Source organism: Podarcis pityusensis, assembly GCF_964106645.2.
Source record: "Podarcis pityusensis genome assembly, chromosome: 13".
In the NCBI taxonomy this organism is placed as follows: domain Eukaryota; kingdom Metazoa; phylum Chordata; class Lepidosauria; order Squamata; family Lacertidae; genus Podarcis; species Podarcis pityusensis.
The window spans coordinates 8,863,075-8,878,786 of NC_138038.1; the positions used below are offsets into that span (position 1 = coordinate 8,863,075).

Below are 15,712 nucleotides of genomic sequence, written 5' to 3' on the forward strand. Positions count from 1 at the left end.
TCCCTTTACCTTTCATGTACCAGAATTGCATTTTAAAGCCAATTGCACAATTTCAACAGCTTCAGTATCCATATAGACATATGCAGAGTGTGGTCAGGAGGAAAGGACTCAACAGGAGGAAGAACAATTCAGGTTTCCTTTCTGAGTTCTCCCTTGGCCTTCCCCTCCTCACCTCCTCACCCTACCGACTTAGTCAAAGCCTTCCGGGTTACTAACCTGTCTGGCTTGCCGTTGGTCATTCCGGCACTGAGATGCTTAGGTTTTGGTGGCAGAGGAGGAGGAGGAAGCGGCCGTTTCTGCTCCCCCGTCTTAAAAACCGTGGAGACCCCCGCCACTTTTCCTTTGCGGGTGCCTTGCAACGACAGCCTCTTGTAGTCATCCCGGGCCTGTCTGGCGAGGGAGCGCCGCCTTTCATCGGCTGCTTTTGCCCGCTCCACTGAAACAGGAAAAAGAAGGTTGTTATTTGCTCTTTGTTGGAGGTCCAGACAGGGGCAGAGGAAGGTGGGTGTGGACCGTCCCGGGTGTCACCACTGGGGGGGGTGACAAAATGCCGGGTGGCACTCACCGCGGGGGCCTGGAGCGCGCCTGAGCCACGTGTCTCTCCTGGGAGAGACATGGTGTATTGGGTGCACGCAGGCTCCACACTGCCCAAATGGTCCGCCCGCTGCCTCCCCCCCAGCTGTAGGGCGGCTGAGTGGGAGGAGGCAGGCAGACTCCGGAGGCCCCGCAGTGCGCCCTGCCCCTATGGGCAGCTCGCCCCGCCCCAGGCGCTCAAGCGGCTTCCTCCGCTGCTGGGTCCAGAGCATAGCTGTCAACCTTCCCTTTTTTTGGCGGGAAATTCCCTTATTTCAGTGCCATTTCCTGCTGCTTCCTGCTTGTTGTTGTTGTTTAGTCGTTTAGTTGTGTCCGACTCTTCCTGACCCCATGGACCAGAGTATGCCAGGCACTCTTGTCTTCTACTGCCTCCCGCAGTTTGGTCAAACTCATGCTGGTAGCTTCGAGAACACTGTCCAACCATCTCGTCCTCTGTCGTCCCCTTCTCCTTGTGCCCTCCATCTTTCCCAACATCAGGGTCTTTTCCAGGGAGTCTTCTCTTCTCATGAGGTGGCCAAAGTATTGGAGCCTCAGCTTCAGGATCTGTCCTTCCAGTGAGCACTCAGGGCTGATTTCCTTAAGAATGGATCGGTTTGATCTTCTTGCAGTCCATGGGACTCTCAAGGGTCTCCTCCAGCACCAGAATTCAAAAGCATCAATTCTTCAGCGATCAGCCTTCTTTATGGTCCAGCTCTCACTTCCATACATCACTACTGGGAAAACCATAGCTTTTACTATATGGACCTTTGTTGGCAAGGTGATGTCTCTGCTTCCCGCTACTATCCCAGATTGTTAGATATCCCGTAGACGGTCCCTGGGACAGGTGAGGCTGCTGATCCCTTATTTTCAAATCTGAAAGTTGACAGCTATGGTCCAGAGGCATTTCTGGTACTTCTGAAATCTCAATGCGCACAAAGGGGGGAAGAAAGCCAGGCAGAGCAAAATAACAGGTGGAACATGATTTGGCAACGAGAATGGGGATTTGTACTGAACCCAGTCAATGCTGTAGAGTGGTACCTCGGGTTAAGAACTTAATTTGTTCTGGTTCTTAACCTGAAACTGTTCTTAACCTGAGGTACCACTTTAGCTAATGGGACCTCCCGCTGCTGCCGCCGCACGATTTCTGTTCTCAACCTGAAGCAAAGTTCTTAACTCGAGGTACTATTTCTGGGTTAGCGGAGTCTGTAGCCTGAAGCGTCTGTAACCTGAGGTACTACTGTATTGCTGCTTTGGTGCTGACTGCTGTGGTTTCGTGGTAGTTCCCCAGAGGTCTTTCCCAGCTCTGCTATCTGCTATCCTTTTGGTTGGAGATGCCAAGGAATGAATTAAACCCATGGAGGCTTATTTTAGTCAGAATCAAGTATACACACACCAAGTTAATGCTGAATACATTACTTCTGGTAAATGAACCACCATATAAGGCTGTTAGAAGGCCGTGAAAATTTGCGTCCGAGATTTTCTGGACTTGTTTACCCATGTACTATCTGAAACCAAAGGGGCATATTGGTTGCCAGATGTGAAATATATTCAACCAACCAACCAACCAACCAACCAACGAACCAACCAACCAAATGTCTTTATTGGCATCACAGTATAAAACGTTTCAAGTAACTGGGATAATTAAAAAGACAAGTGTGAAGCTATCAAGGGTTATAAGGTCACACAATGGTTGTGTGCATTTGGATATCCAGGCATAGACAAACTCAGCCCTCCAGATTTTTTGGGACTACAACTCCCATCATCCCTAGCTAACAGGAACATTGGTCAGGGATGATGGGAATTGTAGTCTCAAAACATCTGGAGGGCCGAGTTTGCCTATGCCTGTGCTATTTCCCGAAAGGATAGTTCGTTGGGAAGCCTTTTGGGTAAGATTGTGGCTAAAAAGGAAACTACTAAAGCAGTAATATCTTTGTCCCAATCTTTGGCTTCTTCTCAGAGTTGTGGGCCGGAGGTCCAACATTTTGCTCAGCATCAGTTGGCAAGATCTACTGTGTAAAGGGCAATCTACTTCTCGACTGCAGGCACACAAACGGGCTTGAAATGGAATGTGTGAGAATCTGCTTTTGGATTAAATATATTGTTTTCTGCTCTCCCATCCCACTACAAGGCTATTTAAGCGTGCACATCAAACTCTTCAGTCTCAGCAAAACCAGTGGGTCCCTGGTGGTGAAGGTGGGTGCAGGTCTTGAGCTTAGATTTTTTGGTACCATTTATAAGGAGCCATGTTACGGATTGGTTACAATACCACCAGTTACATGAAATGTTTAAATTAAGCTAGAAATAATGGTTTTTCGGACCAAAGCTCACAACTGGAAAAAGAACTTCTACAAAACAAAGAGAAACTTTTGTCTAAAATGTATAGTTATTAGAATGGGAAACAAAAGATGAGCTTGTTAAAGCCTCAGTGACATACTGGGCACTAGATATAGGACAAAATATAGATTTTGACCTCTGGGAAAAATTCCAGAAAAGCGACTTGAAATCTACAGCATGTTATTCTTTGAAGGAGAACTACCTGAAAATGATTCACAGATGGTATTTAACTCCAAGTAGACTTGCTAAGATGTACAGGACAGAATCAGATAAGTGCTGGAGATTAAAAGAGGTGGAGGCAATGTTCTTTCAAATGTGGTGGACATGTAAAAGAGTAATAGGGAAAGATCTACAGTGGTGCCTCGCAAGATGAAATTAATTCGTTCCGCGAGTTTTGTTGCGATTTTTTTCGTCTTGCGAAGCACGGTGTCGGGAAAGATTTGGAAAAGCTTCAAAAATCACCAAAGTCTTTAAAAACCTCAAAAAAGGCTACCGCACCTTGAGTTGCTCCTCGAAGTCAAGTCGCAACTGTATTAACCGTGTTAAGAAAAAGGAAACAAACTTGCAAGACGTTTCCATCTTGCGAAGCAAGCCCATAGGGAAAATCGTCTTGCGAAGCAGCTCAAAAAACGAAAAACCCTTTCGTCTAGCGAGTTTTTCGTCTTGCGAGGCATTCGTCTTGCGGGGCACCACTGTATAATGAATTGGGGGGGGGGGATGTTTAAAAGTACTTTCCTAAAAAATCCTTTCTGTTGGGGATAATTCAGACTGAAATTCCCAGGTGTCAGAAAAGGTTACCGTATCTGGCAAATAGAAGGGGAAGAAATGGAGGCAGTGAGAGATTTTACTTTCTTGGGCTCCATGATCACTGCAGATGGTGACAGCAGTCACCAAATTAAAAGACGCCTGCTTCTTGGGAGAAGAGCAATGACAAACCTAGACAGCATCTTAAAAAGCAGAGACATCACCTTGCCAACAAAGGTCCATATAGTTAAAGCTATGGTTTTCCCAGTAGTGATGTATGAAAGTGAGAGCTGGACCATAAAGAAGGCTGATCGCCGAAGAACTGATGCTTTTGAATTATGGTGCTGGAGGAGACTCTTGAGAGTCCCATGGACTGCAAGAAGATCAAACCTCTCCATTCTGAGGGAAATGAGCCCTGATTGCTCACTGGAAGGACAGATCCTGAAGCTGAGGCTCCAATACTTTGGCCACCTCATGAGAAGAGAAGACTCCCTGGAAAAGACCCTGATGTTGGGAAAGATGGAGGGCACAAGGAGAAGGAGACGACAGAGAACGAGATGGTTGGATAGTGTTCTCAAAGCTACCAGCATGAGTTTGACCAAACTGCGGGAGGCAGTGGAAGACAGGAGAGCCTGGCGTGCTCTGGTCCAGGAGGTCACGAAGAGTCGGACATGACTAAACGACTAAACAACAACAACACAACTGCGGCTCACATTTTGTTAGCCCCAAAATGGAAAACAAGCGAGGTCCCAGCGAAAGAAGAATGGCAGCTTAAGCTGACAGAATATGCACAATTTGCAGATTTAACATACAGAATAAGAGAGCAAGAAGAACACACGTTTAAAGAAGACTGGGAAATGTTTATTGAATATATGGGAAATAATTGTGTACAGGTGAAAACGCTGGCAGCGTTAAGATAAATTCAACAGTGTAAATAAGTTTTGATGGATGCAGTAATGGAATACTGATTGGTATAGTTTTTGTAAAATATGCGGGGATTTATGATATGTAAAATGAACCATGGAAAGAGAAGAAGGGGAGTCATTGATATCTTAAGGGTGTAAAACGAGTACTTTAAATTGTAAAACAGAAAATTTACTACGAGAGAGAGAGAAAGAGAGATTTGGCATCATTTTGAGGAGCAGGTTGGAGCGCAACTCAACAGTCAGTTTGTTGCTGTGTTTGAGCCCACTGAGGTGTGCTTCTGAACCTCCTTCAGCTTCAGAAAGGAAAGTTGGCTTCGCCTCTGTTTGCACAGCTGTTTGCTCACGGCTTTTTAATATGGGCGTTTCTTGGTGCCAAGACTCTGAGCCTCAGATTCACACACAAGGGAGAATGTACACTAAACAACACGAAGCTGTACAGCCTTTGGGGTCCCCCTTTTCTTGGGGAAGTGGGAGGCTTACATATACACACATACATTCTGGGGCATAATCAGGCTGTGTGCACATCAAACATTTACAGCACATTTAGGAAAGACTTTCTCCCCTTCGTGTCCCCTCCTCACACCAGGGCTGCCTGTGCCAAGAGAAGGAAGCCTTTGCGCAAACCTGCAGGAAAGAGAGGCGGCAGCAGCACAGGCAAAAAAATGTGCCAATCTGCAACTGGATCGAATCACTGGAGATATTATAAGGTAAAGGTAAAGGGACCCCTGACCATTAGGTCCCCAAGCAGAGCTACTGACACCCCATATATATACATATCCAGCATATACAGTGGTACCTTGGGTTACAGACGCTTCAGGTTACAGACTCTGCTAACCCAGAAATAGTTCCTCAGGTTAAGAACTTTGCTTCAGGATGAGAACAGAAATTGTGTGGCGGCAGCAGGGGGCCCCATTAGCTAAAGTGGTGCTTCAGGTTAAGAACAGTTTCAGGTTAGGAACGGACCTCCAGAACTAATAACCATATTTTTCACTCTATAAGACCATCAGACCAAAAGACGCACCTAGTTTTTGGAAGAGGAAAACAAGAAAAAAAAATCTGAATCCCAGAAGCCAGGACAGCAAGTGGGATCGCTGCTCAGCAATCCCACTTGCTGTCCTGGCTTATGGGATAGCTGCGTGCAGCCTCTCCCGGGCAAAGGGAGCCTTCATCCCCTGTCCGGGAGAGGCTGCGCGCGGCTATCCCATAAGCCAGGACATAAGCCCTTCTCCCTCCTTGGGGAAAAGCCCCCAAGAGCCGCACACACGCTCCACGCGGCTCTTTAAAGGGAGCGCTGAGCAGAGCCTCCCGCCTGCATTCGCTCCATAAGACGCACACTGATTTCCCCTTACTTTTTAGGAGGGGAAAAGTGCGTCTTATAGAGCGAAAAATACAGTAAGTTCGTAACCCGAGGTACCACTGTATAACAATGAAGAAAAGAGAAGAAAGGGAAATAAACTATGTCCAGGGATGAATTCCAGTCTACACTCACTTCCTCCGACAATTCAGTGAAATTATTACACGCCCAGAGAGAAAACATCACAGAATTTGAATGCCCAGTCCAGCACAAAACAGAGTTTCCCTCTTGATCACCAACTCGTATCTCTAACTGCTCCTGCCAATGCAGAGGTCTGCACATCCACCGCTCTCCCCCCCAGAGCCTATGAAATGATGTCAGTAGGTGTCAAGACCAATCCATGTTTCCTAGTTTATTGAATAAGGCTCAACTATTCAGAGGAGGAATCTAGCACACAACCCTCCCCCAGGCCACCTTTTAGTTATGCATTAATTTTTCCAGCTATAGCGATTCTCCAGAGCCTGCTGTAACCAGCTCTCCCCTGTTAATCGACTCGAATCTCTCCAGTATCGAGCCAATTCCAGTCTGGCAGCAATAAGCTGAAACGCTATTTAAACAGGATTTTAATGTGATTAAATTGCTAGGTCCTCGTGCCAGTCAATAAAGCTGCGGCCTTTTTCACGTTCCGATATCCTAAATCTAGTCTCTTCATTCCTCGTCTGTCTGCATTGCTGCCTGCAATGATGGGGCTCACCTCTCAAGCGCCGCCTCCTGGGCAATGCAGAAGAAGCTGACAAAATTATTCAAGGAGGAAGGAAAAGCCAGAGAAAGACCTTTGCCTGCCTGAAAGAGTCAAAGGTGTTTTGAAAAACAGGATGGTGCAAGCACTGACTTTTAACTCTGGTTTGGCAGGTTTTTGTAGTTGTTGCAAGACCTCTGTTTAACCAGAGGTAACATTGGGACAAAAGAATTTGCAACGGCTGTTGTCATTGCAGGTCTGTTACTCCACATTTTTAAAAATATTTTGAATATTGTGCTTTTATTTCCAACTGTATCTCTTAGGTGACTTGGTAAGCACAAAGGTGCAACAGATGCAGGTTGCAAACAAGTAACTTCTCTGAGACTTTCAAGTCCCTCTCCTTGTCTCCAGTCAGACCAAGGTAACCTCGCAATGGAATTTCCCCAGGATTCAGGAAATGCATACAGGAAAAAACAGCGGCGTGTGGCAGCAGTGTGTGTGGTGGAAGAGGTGGAGCCAGAGAGAACAGCTGCAACGGAAAGCAAGCTGCTGAACCAAAGCAGGGCAAGCCTGAGGCTGAGAAACACCAGCAGCTTCTCGCCAGATTAAATTCAGGATAGGCTTCTGTTCCTTTTGTAATATATAGGTTGGTGACAGGAGTGGAATATTTTAGTGCAGTCATCCCTCGGGTTACAGACGCTTCAGGTTACATACGCTTCAGGTTACAGACTCCGCTAACCCAGAAATAGTGCTTCAGGTTAAGAACTTTGCTTCAGGATGCGAACAGAAATCATGCTCTGGCGGTGCGGCAGCAGCAGGAGGCCCCATTAGCTAAAGTGGTGTTTCAGGTAAAGAACAGTTTCAGGTTAAGAACGGACCTCCTGAACGAATTAAGTACTTAACCCGAGGTACCACTGTACAAGTTATTCAGCAAAGGAGCTGGCTTGCTCATATTTTTATGTCTCCGTTTCTGATCTCTGCGCTGCTAGTTTGCAAATAAGCAAAAAGAACAAACAGGAGCCTTAGACTGTGTACACATTACCTGCTTAAAGCTCCTGGAAAGAGGGGCTGGCTGTTCAGCCACACTGAGAATTGTAAAAGTAAAGGGACCCCTGACCATGAGGTCCAGTCGTGGACGACTCTGGGGTTGCGGCGCTCATCTTGCTTTATTGGCTGAGGGAGCTGGCGTACAGCTTCCGGGTCATGTGGCCAGCGTGACTAAGCCGCTTCTGGCGAACCAAAGCAGCGCACGGAAAGGCTGTTTACCTTCCCGCCAAAGTGGTACCTATTTATCTACTTGCACTTTGACGTGCTTTCGAACGGCTGGGTAGCTCTTAGCAAATGACAGATCCTAGGATTCTTTAGGGAAAGCCAGGCATGTGCAAAGTGGAATGATACTGCTTTGAATGGATCATGCAAGTGGGTCCTAAGTTTAATCTGATAGGCATCATCACATAAGAGATCTAATAGGGGCTTACGAGTTTCCAACCAAACAGGATCTTCCTTGTCCAACTTCTCCATTGACTCGTAGGTGCGATTTAGGGTCACTTCTTGTGTTATGCTCTCATTCACGATTGTATTCATTTCCTCTTCTTTCCTCTGTCACACACACACACACACAAAGTATTTTGTTTAGTGTGAACCTATCTACTTCCTGCATGGCAATCATATTTACAGGTAATGGGCAGTTCAGCAATCCCTCTGATAAGGGTCATAAACTTCTTCTAATAAGGTGATTGGCAGATGAGTCGACAAAAGCTTTAGTCACCGATCAAAATTTGTCGCCTGACTAATCTTTAGGGCCAAGGGACACAGTTGAGCAACCATGTAAACGAGCCTTTGCCCAACTCTATGATTCAGAAATGCAACAGGATGCTGGAATATCTTTCCCCTTGAGCTGCACTTTTAATGGCAGGCGTCTGGCAAATAAAACAGGGCCTGTCAACATGGCCCCTCCAACATGCTTTGGTTGCGAACGACCAGCATCCCTGTCCCACTGACCATGCAAGCAGGGACTGTTGGAGTTCCTCTAATAACCTCTGGCCAACAACATGTTGGCTATCCCTGAAATAAGGGATAATTTTCAGTTTTAGACGGACAGGTTTATCCAGGCATGCTTGGCGGGAACATGGGATAGGGCCTTCTTGGTGGCTGCTCCCAAACTTTGGAATTCTCTCCCGAGAGAAGCTAGACTGGCTCCCTCCTTGCTGTCCTTCCTTCCTCTGGAAGCTGAAGACTTTCCTGTTCCAATAGACTCTTGGGAACTGAATGCTTTTAATGAGGGGCTGGTGATGTGCTGTTTTGGTTGTGTTTGTCTGTCTGTTACAAACACACACGAGTTTTAATTCTATCCATGTTTAATTCTTTTTTTAGGATTGTGTTTTTTCTCTTAATCTTTTTAGCTGTTCTTATTTTTGTCTGTCACCTGCCTCGAGTCCCTGTCGGGGAAGATAAATATATAATATCTATTCATCAGCTGCACTGCAGGGGATTGGAAACCCTTCCAACTCTGCGATTCTAGGATTCTATTCTGCAAACAAATGAAACCACTGCATATACAAAGGATTTGGTGACAGATGACATTATAAGATTTCTTAAAAACTATTCATGAAGTGGCAGGTTTGCTCTCAGGGTGCACATATAAACATGCACGCGCGCGCACACACTGTCTGGTCAAAACAGATTTTGTAGGTTATTGGGCGTACTACAAAACTACTTTAATAAACTGGATAATGGAATGAACACACCAGGGGGCATTATGCCTTTCATACGCCACTTTTAACGGTGATTTTGCAAAAGGTATAGCTTGGCACCAACTGCTGAGGATGTAGGGAAGTGCCTGTCCCCATTCCATGTCTATTAGTTGCTACAGTCTACTGCAGAGGTCAGCAAACTTTTTCAGAAGGGGGCCGGTCCACTGTCCCTCAGACCTTGTGGGGGGCTGGACTATATTTTTTGGGGGGGGAATGAATGAATTCCTATGCCACCGAGACCACATAACACCGGTCTTGAAAGACCTACATTGGCTCCCAGTACATTTCCGAGCACAATTCAGTGTTGGTGGTGACCTTTAAAGCCCTAAACGGCCTCGGTCCAGTATACCTGAAGGAGCGTCTCCACCCCCATCGTTCTGCCCGGACACTGAGATCCAGCGCAGAGGGCCTTCTGGTGCTTCCCTCAATGCGAGAAGCAAAGCTACAGGGAACTAGGCAGAGGGCCTTCTTGGTAGTGGCGCCCGCCCTGTGGAATGCCCTCCCATCAGATGTCAGAGATAAACAACTACCTGATAATTTAGAAGACATCTGGAGGCAGCCCTGTTCAGGGAAGTTTTTAATGTGTGACATTTTAATGTATTTTTAATCTTTGTTGGAAGCTGCCCAGAGTGGCTGGGGAAACCCAGCCAGATGGGCGGGGTACAAATAATAGATTATTATTATTATTATTATTATTATTATTACTATGACCCACAAATAACCCATTTTACTCATGTAAAAACACGCTGATTCCCGGACCGTCCGTGGGCCAGATTTAGAAGGCGAATGGGCCGGATCCGGCCCCCAGGCCTTTGTTTGCCTACCCATGGTCTACTAAGTGTGAGAAGCTAGTCTGTTCCAGGGTTTCTGCTTCTTCTTTAAACGAAAGTGGAAATCTCTGAGAAGTGGCCACGCCCCAAAGTCCTGCAATGGCTGAGCAGTGAGCATTGACACGATTTACCTACATCGTGTAGCAGGCTAGTTGTCTGGTTTGCTAAATGTGCCGCATCCCAATTTAAGGGCCTTGGGGTGGGGGGTATTTAAGATCACACTTGTCTCATGATTTGATTTGCATTCAGAAGCATGGCTTATATCTCTAGGCGATGCCTGCATTGCAGGGGGTTGGACTAGATGACCCTCAGGGTCCCTTCCAACTCTACAATTCTATGATTCTGAGACCAGGAGACGACAGTGAATACAGGCAAAATGCAGTTGCTTCCATAAACCCACACTGTTTCCTTACCTGCCGCAAGCCGTACTTCCTTGAATGATTGATAGAGTCTGCCAACATCTGTTCTATACCTCTTGGCTTACTGGTGGGAGCCTAAAATCCAGCCAAACAGAAAAACAGGATTGTAAGCTTTTCACACCCTGACTCCAAACCTCGAATCTAATTGTGTTCCAAAACATACAGGATGAAGAATCACCCACAGTCAAGATCAGAATTCTTGAATTTTCAGGCCCACAGAGGAGATACATATTTTGCTTCACAGCGGTGTAACAGAATGGAGAGAGTGTAAAAAGAGGGAGATCTGGGTTCAAATCCTCACTCGCTTGTGAAGCTCACAGGGAGATTTTCAGACAGTCGCTATTGCTCAGTCTAGCATACTTCACCCAAGTTACAGTGGAACCTCGGGTTGCAGACATGATCCATGCGGGAGGCACGTTCACAGCCCGCAACGTTCGCAACCCGCAGCGCCACGTCTGCGTACATGCAGGTCGCAATTTGGCACTTCTGCGCATGTGCAAAGCACGATTCAGTGTGTCTGCGCATGCGCGAGCACCAAAACCTGGAAGTAACCTGTTCCGGTACTTCCGGGTTCGGCGTGGTGCGCAACCCGAAAATGCATAACCTGAAGCGTCTGTAACCCGAGGTACCACTGTATTATGAATTAATGTGCCAAAATGGCTTTCAAGCAGTTTACAAGTATAAAATCAATCTTAAAAGCCACACATAATGAAAATATACCAAAAGAACCCACCCCAGTTAAAAGGTATAACCATTAAAATGGTTCAACTAGGACAAGGAAGTTCAAATTCAGGGGAATTCTTCCCTAAACAAGAGCAGGCAGAATGCCAAGACTGATGGGGCGTCTCACATTTCTGTAGACTAGGGGTGATCAAAGGCTTGATTACCCATTTCCTTCCAAGGAAAGGGGAAGTGACATAGGTAAGCCTGGCAGGACAGCTTACTCTATGGCATTAACGCCTTCATGCATTCCTTGGACTTAAGCACGTTGGTGATACGAGACTGGTTACCCTACAAAATCACCCTTCCACAAAGATGGCAAAGCGCAGAACTTTGTCATAGAAAAATGCTCTCCTGCATCTAGGAATATTTAATGTTGCTAAAAACATAGCAGCTCCATAGTCACTGCTAAGTTGTAGACCAAAGTACTAATGTGGTGAGCGAGTCCCATTTCCCACAGCTACCGTATTTTTCGCTCTATAACACGCACCTGACCATAACACGCACATAGTTTTTAGAGGAGGAAAACAAGGAAAAAAATATTCTACACGAAACAGTGGATGTATGATTTTTGTGGTTCATGCTGTGGCACCAGACATGTGATCTGACGGTGAGTTTGGGGTAGCCCAATGCAAAAATCCTGAGGATCCATGTGGATCCGTGCTTTGTAACCACGTTTTAAGTGGGGAGGGAGGGAAAAGCACTCAAGGGGCAAGGAACACGCATGGGGTGGGTGGAGAAGGATGCTGCTAATAATGCAGAAGAGGGGTATAAGAAGAGAAGGCTCCTCTCCTCTCCCGCTTTGCTCCTTTAAAGGCTCTGCTTCTCTCCTTCCTCCCCGGCTCGCTGAAAAAAACAGCTCCGGACTCGTGTAAGCGGCCCCTCTCCTCTCCCGCTTTGCTCCTTTAAAGCAAGCAGGCTCTCTGTCCCTCTCTCCTCCCCACTCAGCAGCTCTTCTCCTGCTTTGCTGTTTCAAAGTGAGCCATGGAGGAGGGAAGGAAGGGGAACCATGGATCCTCTGCTCACGACTGCAGCAGATCCCGCCGCCATCCGTAGGCATTCGCTCCATAAAACGCACAGACATTTCCCCTTACTTTCTAGGAGGGAAAAAGTGAGTGTTATAGTGCAAAAAATACGGTAATTGTGCAAGTGAAGATTTAGAAGTGTGTTTAACGAAGCCAACTGCTTTTTTTAACCCAAGGTGCAGAAGAAGGGCCAGTGACTAGTTACCAAATTTGACCTCCAAATTCTGATTTAAGCACCTCTGTCAACGCAGTAAGGAGAGCTCCCACCCTCCTGCCTGGTGACCAACCTACTTAACAAACATTCCTTCCCATTACATATTAACACAGAGACAGACTCGTTCAGCTCTCAAAACTTTTAAGAGAAAACTCGGCAGGGAGTAAATTGCTTGCTCTCAAGCAAGAAATATTACAGTGAATCCAACTTCATTCAAAGTTGCGTTCGTACTGGGAGTCCTTGGGAATAGGAATTTTGAAGTCTTCGATATATGGTAACGTTCATGAGCGTACCAACCAAGCACGTACATAGATCAGCACAGGAAGGCCAACCTGGAACCATTTTGATTCCTAAACTAAGCAAATGTTTTCTCTGCAAGGTCAAAGTGGGAAACCTCCCCATTGCCTCTTTCCTCACAAATCCTGTCTTAAGGGCACATTTAAGATATGAATAGGATGGGAGCCTGTGACCTGGCCCAGGAACTAAGTATTTATCATTACAAAAGACTGGCCAGGCTCCCCAGGAAATCCAATGAAGTAACCTGCTAGACAGGAGATAAACAACGACAGTAGAAAAAACAACATTTAAATTTCTGTTTAGACCGCCTTTTTTGTGATGTAGGTATGATGTATCTGAGGGGTGGTCTTAGGTTACACCCCTTCTGTGATGTAGGTATGATGTTTCTGGGGGTGGTCTTGATCTACAGGGTGGGAATTTCAAAAGTCTTTATAAGGCCTTGCGCACCATTTTTCTGGGTTCGTCCTCCTCTCCTGCGGGTGAGGGGAGCACCCTGTTGCAACAGATCACTAAAGATCAAGCTTACTAGCTGCTTTGCTTCTCAATATTCTCTGGTTGGCCTCTGTTATTTTCTCCTACCAATAGGGAACCTATGTAAGGACTCTATATGGGCTCCTGGATACCCCATAAGGGAAAAGGGCAATTTTTATTTACAACACAGGTCAGGGATCACAAGCAAGAGACTTCAGCCAGGAGATTGAAGCAAGACAGCGTCCAGTAGGCCTGATCTTTATTGTTGCAACAAGACTTCCAACTACCACATGGAAGAAGCACGAGAGAAGCCCTGAACAAAGGATGCCTGCCTTTCTTACAATTTCCCCAATTTCCGCTCTCCCTTCCCCACAGGTGGGCGGGGTTTGCGGCACCAAACAGGGGCTCACCTGGGCAGGTGCTTCCCAGGCCTTTGACCTGCCCTTGGCTATGGAAACCAAAAGAGGCTTGGACAAAGGGGTCAGCCTCTTTTCATTGCCCTTTGCCCCACCCCCAGCCAGCCGGCCATTGTCCTCCCTGGCCGAGGGCGGGTCAAAGGCCGGCCCAAACAGGTGGGAGGCACCTGCCCAGGTGAGCCCCCACTCGGTGCCGCAAACCCCGCCCACCTGTGGGGAAGGGAGGGTGGGAATTGTCATAACTATGTTATAAACTGGGAGGGGGTCTTCTGACAGATACCTGAGCAACAGCCAGGCTTGCCCTTTCCCAGGGAGAAGAGTCGGTGGAAGAAGATTGGAAGAAATTTAAAGACTACTTACAGAAATATTGTAAAATTAATGAATGTTAGAATGATGTTGGATTGAAGTTAAGTGGTTTCTAGCTGTAATGGTATAAAAGAATATGGAAAAATTGGTTTTCAATACGTAAAAACTTAATGTTATAATATATTAAGATTAAAGATCAGGATTAAAAAGGGGGGAAAGGAATTGCTGGACTAACAAATTGAATTGGAATACAAAAAAGGGAGGTATGAGGAGGTCCGGGAAACAAGTAAATGTAAGAGAAGTGATGAAAAGATGGAATTGTTTTTTAACTGTTTTTTTCTTTTTAGTACTTTGTTTTTTTTCTTTTTTCTATTGTTATTTTTCTTATCAATGTAATCTTTTTCTTTTGACATTTTAATAAATATCATTAAAAAAAAAAAAAGGCTTGCCCTTTCCCTCACATGACCTCCAGATTCCAATCTTTAGGTGAAACAAAGGGAAGTATTTACATTTTCCTGTTACAGATAGGTAGCCGTGTTGGTCTGCCATAGTCAAAATAAAATAAAAAATCCTTCCAGTAGCACCTTTAAGACCAACTAAGTTAGTTCTTGGTATGAGCTTTCGTGTGCAAGCACACTTCTTCAGATACACTGAAACAGAAGTTGCCAGATCCTTCTATATAGTGAGAAGGTGGGGAGCAACTCATTACCAAACTTAAAACCATGGAGAAACCTGGTTTGAACAAAGACATTGGATTCTTATCCCATTATACATGACTAAGCCATTTCTCACCTTCTCACCCCTTGCCTTTTCCTGTAAGACCTATTACAGTCGTTAAGAGTCGTCAGCAGGCTCATCCCAGCTATCTGCCAATTTCCCATTCCCACCACCCTTCTGAGTAATACCCCTCCCCACCTTCTCACTATATAGAAGGATCTGGCAACTTCTGTTTCAGTGTATCTGAAGAAGTGTGCTTGCACACGAAAGCTCATACCAAGAACTAACTTAGTTGGTCTTAAAGGTGCTACTGGAAGGATTTTTTTTTTTTACATTTTCCTGTTTCCCCAGCCAAGTTAAACACACCCTTTGTCTTGACTGAGACCCCAATCCACTGAGGTTGGGTTTGGATTGTTCTTGGAATGATGACCTGTCTGGCACTCAGGTACCAGGCTGCCAGCGATTATCACCCACTCACTTCAGGGATTGCACTAAACACCAGCAACACTTCAGGGATTATGGATGCCCCTACCCATGTCCCGGGACGTGGGTGGCGATGTGGGTTAAACCATAGAGCCTAGGGACTTTCCGATCAGAAGGTCAGTGGTTCGAATCCCTGCAACGGGGTGAGCTTCCGTTGCTCGGTCCATGCTCCTGCCAACCTAGCAGTTCGAAAGCACGCCAGTGCAAGTAGATAAATAGGTACCGCTCCAGCGGGAAGGTAAACGGCATTTCCGTGTGCAGCTCTGGTTCGCCAGAAGCGGCTTTGTCATGCTGGCCACATGACCCGGAAGCTGTACGCTCGGCCAGTAAAGCGAGATGAGCACCGCAACCCCAGAGTTGGCCACGACTGAACCTAATGGTCAGGGCTCCCTTTACCTTTTACCAATGTCCCAAGCTCCTCTCCTGCTAGCCATTTTCCTTCTGAGTAGAA

General features: G+C 46.2%; 1 protein-coding gene across 1 annotated transcript in view; it reads right to left on the bottom strand.

Moving 5' to 3' along the window:
* The window catches only part of SH2D4A (SH2 domain containing 4A), a 30,558-nt gene that overhangs the window by 7,421 nt on the left and 7,425 nt on the right, over nt 1-15,712 (bottom strand). The window contains exons 3-7 of the mRNA XM_080979114.1: nt 13,910-13,965; nt 13,750-13,787; nt 10,607-10,687; nt 8,089-8,209; nt 217-436 (exon numbers count right to left, since the gene is read on the bottom strand). Coding sequence (XP_080835240.1) covers nt 217-436; nt 8,089-8,209; nt 10,607-10,687; nt 13,750-13,787; nt 13,910-13,965 — 516 coding nt within the window. The remainder of the gene's footprint in view (nt 1-216; nt 437-8,088; nt 8,210-10,606; nt 10,688-13,749; nt 13,788-13,909; nt 13,966-15,712) is intronic.